General features: G+C 51.9%; 1 protein-coding gene across 1 annotated transcript in view; it reads left to right on the forward strand.

Moving 5' to 3' along the window:
• The window catches only part of L3MBTL4 (l(3)mbt-like 4 (Drosophila)), a 357691-nt gene that overhangs the window by 350522 nt on the left and 1169 nt on the right, over positions 1-6000 (forward strand). Inside the window, 1 exon segment of the mRNA XM_012652074.1 lies at positions 3867-3929. Within this exon segment, the coding sequence (XP_012507528.1) occupies positions 3867-3929 (63 nt within the window).

Below are 6000 nucleotides of genomic sequence, written 5' to 3' on the forward strand. Positions count from 1 at the left end.
CCTTTGAAAAAGCATCCTCCTCCCACCGCTATTGGTTCTGTGGGTGGAGGACAGATGGATGATCCTTTTCTCTTCCCGTGAGTTCGCTCCCAGCGGAACAGCTGTCCGCATTTTATTAATACTGTGGGCTTAAAGGGAAAGAGAAGTGTTCATCTTTTAAGGCGAGAACGAGAGAAGCTTTTTGATATTATTCTAGGGTATATTAAAGCTCACCTACTTTACATTTAGAAAATTCGTAGCAAAGCTTTCTATTAAAGCTCAAAATATAATTTATTCTTAGGGGAAATAAATACCAACTAATACTGAATTGAGGCCTGTGGATATTTTTTAATTCTCGGCCAGAAAAGTCTGCCTCAGTAGATTTCGTGGAACTTATTGTTTACTTTGGAAAAAGAAAGATAGACTGAGTTGAATGGGAATTGCTTTCCAAAGTGGCAGAATTTCAGGAGCGATAGAGCAGAGGACATGCAGCCGCCCCGTCCGAGGAGAGCGGGGACACGGAGGCTGGAGGTGCGTGTGCAGCTGCTCTGGCTGGCGGGCGCCACCGTACTCGCAGCAGCCCTGGCCTGTTCTGTTGACGCTTTGGTTTAACGCATTATTTATTCCCATTAAAAAATCCAATTTACCTTTGACATGGACAATGATTTCTTGTCTAACAATACTGAGGAGGGCGAACATGGTCTTTTTTTCATTTGTTTGCCCAGAAAAGGACAGTTTAACATATGCAAACCATCAGAGCAACTGGCAACACTGTTGCTGTGAACAGACATTCTTAGAGCAAGTGTCTAAGAGACGCTCTTTCCAGCTACCGCTTTGCTGTACCAGTGGGGAGACCACCGTCTCTACCACTGACGTGGTTTCCCCGCCGCACCTGGTGATTAAGGTTGAACAAAACATGTGTCTTCAGCTAATTTCTGTTCCCACACTTCTATAATATTTGAATTTTTTTCCTCCTATGACATTCAGCCCCTCTTCCTGTAAAAGCGTTGTCCCAGCAGAACCGGGGCCATTTTGCAACCTCAGAGGCATTTGGCAGCATCTGGACACGCTTTTGGTTGTCACAACTGGGATGAGGACACTGGGACTGGCGCTAGTCAGTGGAGGCCAGGGAGGCTGATAAATGCCCCATGATACACAGGGCAGCCCCCACAGCAAGGAATTACCCGGCCCAAAGTGTCAGCAGTGCTGAGGGTGAGAAACCCTGCTCTACAGCATCTTTCCTGGACTTCGCTTTAGTTCCTTTTGCTGCCACACACAGCCTGTCATCAGACCACCTCCTGCCTCAACTCCAAGCTCTGCACGGAGAGGAGCATCCAGGCCTGCAATGCTTCCAGCCAGACCCCGCCCACAGACACTGCCGGAGCGTCTCTCCAGCCTCCCCCAGTGCCGGGGTCCTCAGCCCCCAGTGCACACTGGAATCAGCTGAGGCACTCTAAAAATATATACCCAGCACTTGGACCCAGTCCAGCTTGATTAAGTTGTAATCTCTGTGACATGAGGCCTGGACTCCAGTCAGTTTAAAAGCTCTGCGGGGGATTCCAGTGTGTGGCCAGGGTGGAGAACGAGGGCACCGAGGCTCCCTGCACCCTGCGCTGCCCGGGAAACACAGACCTACACCTGGAGACCACACCGCCCTCCTCCCTTCCCACCACTCCTATCTGCTCCTCAGCTCCTGCCACTGGCTCCTGCCTGCTCGTGCCTGTCCTGTGCCCTCCTGCTCCTGGGCTTGCTCCTGGGATCCTCTATGCCTAGAAGCTCCTTTCTACCCAGCCACCCAAGATCACCACCAGTGGGGATGCTGCACATCCACCGTGACCATCTCAGGGACCCTCTGAGTTCCCTCCCTGAGGCCCACGGCCTTCCTCCTCTCTCAGAGATGCCAGCACATCCGAACAGGTACCACAGCGGGGATAAGCTTCCTGTCCTCGCCACTTCCCCTCAATGGATCCTTCCCCCACTAGTCAAACATCAACTCATGGGAAGTTCAGGCCCAGCCTGCTCACAAGGGCCACCCTCCCAGCACACAGCAAGAGTCCTCACACACAGCCAGGATTGGGACGTATGTGATCGAAGAGCAGCTTGGAGAGTGACGGAGCCAGCCCCCTCAGTGTCCTGGCCCGAGACACCCTGGAGGCCACACTGCAGCCCCATCAGTGCTGCCGTCGCCTGCCCCGGCTGCCCTGTCCCTGCAGCTCAATCAGAGGCATCCCGCAAATACCAAATCCATGCTCCATGCTTCCTGTTCACCTAGGAAAAGAAAACCATGTTACCCCAGCAAGCGGACTTGGCATCCTTTGCCTGTGAACTGCCAGGGCACCGGGTTCTCCTGGGAACCGGCTTGTGACGCCCAGAGCCCAGGCCAGCAGGAGCGTGCACCATCTCAGATGACCCTGGGGCTAGGAGGTGGCACTGCATAGCAGCACGATGACTGGTTCAGGAGGGTTGTATGCAATCCTTACCATTCCACCCTTGCGAAGGATGATTGTAAAATGACTCATGCTAAAATATACCTGCAGCACCAGTGGTGAATGAAGCAGACACCAACACGCTGATTGCCCCTAAACACAAGATATCCTGCACTCTTCACATTTGCGCAGACTAAATATAGCTGCGAGACCACAGGGGAGAGAGCTCAGGAGGGCACACAGGTGTCTGCCCCGCAAGTGCGCCCTATGGGTGTTGGCTGCTCTGTATGTAGCCCGGGATCAGGGAAGCCTGGTGCTCCGTGCTGCACCGTGGGGGCATGTCCTCTGACTTCTCCTGGAAGGTCGTGGAGGGAGAGAGCGCTCCCAGAGCTCTGTGGAGGTGGAACATGTCAACACAAGACCCTGAGCTCCCCTTGAGGACCTTCCATGAGACTGGGGAGAGGAGAAGGGCCTCTGCACACAAGAGGCAGAAAGTCAAAAAGAAAGAAACTGAAAGACAGTTCCCCTACAAACATCACTCCAAGATTGCACTTGCTGTTGAGTTCCAGTTGTCTGTCACCCACGCTGTGACAGTGCCAGACCTGGTCCGAAGCCACCAGAACACAGTTGTCATTTCTGTTGCTGGGAGTCTACACTGCGTCATGTTTGTTTAACCAGCTCCCCCAAAGTGTCTGTGGGGAGTACTCAGTGGCTTCCCGAGCTGATAGCCAGATCTTGGCCTGAGCTCTTTTTCATTAGAAGGAATTTGGGGCGTGTGCGGATGGAGAGGGAGGGAGAGGTTGAGGGTAGGAAGTTGCATTGAAGACACTGATTCTCCAGGACTCGAGGTTCGAAGATAGAAAACCTCAGTTCCAGCACCATCTCCACTACTTACTGGCTGTGTGCGGCCTTGGGCAAGCTATTAAGACTCTTTGGGCTTCAGCTTCATAGTTATTTCTGTGGGAATTCAGCTCGGTGTAGGTGCGTGGAGTTCCTGTGGCCTGCCACAACCTGGTGGGGTCCAGGGGACGCAGAGGGGAGCAAGAGGGGACCTTGCCTTGCCGTTGGGTCTGCCTGGAAGCGAGTGAGCAGATCCTCACTCATCAGGGTCACTGTAATGACTGTCCCTCAAGGCCAGCACCCGCCCTCACTGACCCCGCAGGGTAGTCAGGAGAATCAGAGACAGGAAGCTTCCAGAATGCCAGAGCTCCATGGATATGGAAGCTGTCATTGTCATCATCATAATCACAGCCCCACGTAGGTCAGCCTGGTAATAAGAGGACAGAGAAGGTGCTGGGCCTAGCTGATTTCTGAGCTGACAAATGCTAATGTGACTTGATAGCTATGATTTAAATCCCAGCTGCAGGAGGGATTTGAAGTCTATTTTACTCAAATGTTGCATTACTACAACTCCAAAATTATTTCAGGTGTGTGTTTTAATAATTTCACTTTGTGCTGTAGGTGGCTGAGTTTGTACAGTCTCTTCTGGGCTGTGACGAGCATGCTAAGTGCTTTAAGAAAGAGGTAAGAAACGTAAAAATCATATATATTTCTGTACTTCTAGACCCTGAAGTGATTTGTTTCCATTTACCAAAGTGTAAATAAGAGTAGTTTGGGGAGGCAGGAGAACGGGTCCAGCAGGACAGAGCCCAGCAGTGCGGTGGGGACGGGGAGGATCCTCTTATATTTAGCTGTGCTTTGTTGCCAAAGGCCATGGCGCTTGGCTGGTACAGCATGCCCAGTAAATACGCTATTTGGTGGAAGAGAACATGAACAAGATAATTAATAACTGTGGGTGTCATGAAGCCTCTGCATTGGTGGCTTTTAGCCACACTGAGACAAGGGAGGATTCCCCCCTTGAGACTGAACCGGGGAAGTAGAGGAGACTTGTCTACTCCAAAGTGAGGACAGGGCTGTCCCGGCTATCCCTGCTCTGTACCTGCTTCCAGAGTGACACAGAGAAGCCCCCAAATCCTTCTGCGGGGTTTCTGCTTCCCTGCTGCTCTTGGTTGGGAATGTACTGCTTAACACATTTTCTGGAATTAGTATCCATAGCCACAGGGCCCCAGGAGAGACTGGACCAGCTACAGAATAACGATGCAGACAGCAAAGCTAGCGATTGCCATGTGCCGGGCGCTGCGCTAGGCATCTGGCAGCCATTGTCCTTTGATCCTCACAATGACTGTGCAATGGCAGCTGGTTACCCATGAAGAGGCCACAGCTCAGGAAGGGTAGGCAGAGCAAGAAAAGGGCAGAATCGGGTTCCAGCCCATATCCATCCAAATCCAGAGCCTCAGTCGTTGCTCTAGAACTCTCCAGGAAAACTGCCCTCCTAGAGACTCAGGAAAGCAGCACAGGCCTCTCCCTCTGTTGGTTCGGAGCATGCATGGTTCAGGGGAAGTACTCGTGGAGTGTTGGGTCCTGGGCCTCTCCATACACAGCAGGTCAGATGCCACCAGCTTGGGCAGCATCCAGGGGAAGCATGAGCTTCGCCGGGTTCCACCTGAGCTCAGCGCTGCTTGGGCACGGTTGGCCCAGCCTCGCAATATAGTCCGTGCTCTACAGGTAGCGACAGCCAAGAGCCACGTTGACAGTGAGTCCCCATGTGGTGAGGGGAAGGGGTGGCTCTTTGCAGGTCCAAGTGCTCACACTCGGCTCTTACCAGCACTGTCCCCTCGGGCAGATCCCTGACCCTCTCCTATCCCTCCCCTCCGAAACACAGACTTGCATGAGGGGCCTTTCACGGTTAGGATTAGTGTGTTTCAAGTCCTCAGCCCAGTTCTGGTCCAGAGTAGGGGCTTAATAAAGGCAACAGTATGCAGCAGAGGGTCTCCTCTGGGGTCTGACAGCTTCATCTGAATCCCAACTCTGCCTCTTAGAAGCTGTGTGACCTTGGGCAAGTCAGTAAGCTTATAATTCCAGCTTTCTTCATCCCCCTTAATTAAGGGGTTGATGGGAGGATCAAACACAGATAATAGATCATTACAGCTCCATGAATGTTAGCTATTACTATCATCCCCACCATTACCGTATTCTTACGATAACTGGCTATTTGGCCAGCAAATTTTGCCTGCAAATGCTGGAGTTGAGCGCAGGTCAGGGTATGGAAGTAGGCCTTTTCTCTCTCCTCTGCCTTATGGAATGTGTTCTTTGTCTTGTGGGAAATGTGCTCCCTTCTCTAGATGGACGAGTGTTCATCAGACAAGATATCATAAATGCACGGGAAGCTTTCAAAAACGTTTTAAATGGTAAAACTTTAAAAATTCATCCCAGGGTCCGAGGATAATCCTATCAGTAGGACATTCACACCTGGGACTTGTATTATTAAGTTTTAAAAGGTTTGAGGCATGCTACCAAGTTCCCGGAATGGAGTTCCCGTAGAAAACCCTTCCTGTCTGTCTTCTTGGTGCTGGAGCCAGGAGTCACCTGAGCCAGGCTGTCTCAGGCAGGTGCAGGGCACTCCAGCATCCCCGGGCGTCAGGCACTGAGGTCACTGGGCCCCCGGAACCTGTGGAAAAACAGCCTGCACAGTGGCCGATTGCCATCATGTGCATCTCAGGAGAGGTGTCACATTTTAGACCACAGTATTTTTTTT

The sequence above is a fragment of the Propithecus coquereli genome, unplaced genomic scaffold (genome assembly GCF_000956105.1).
Source record: "Propithecus coquereli isolate 6110/MARCELLA unplaced genomic scaffold, Pcoq_1.0 Scaffold38, whole genome shotgun sequence".
Lineage (NCBI taxonomy): Eukaryota > Metazoa > Chordata > Mammalia > Primates > Indriidae > Propithecus > Propithecus coquereli.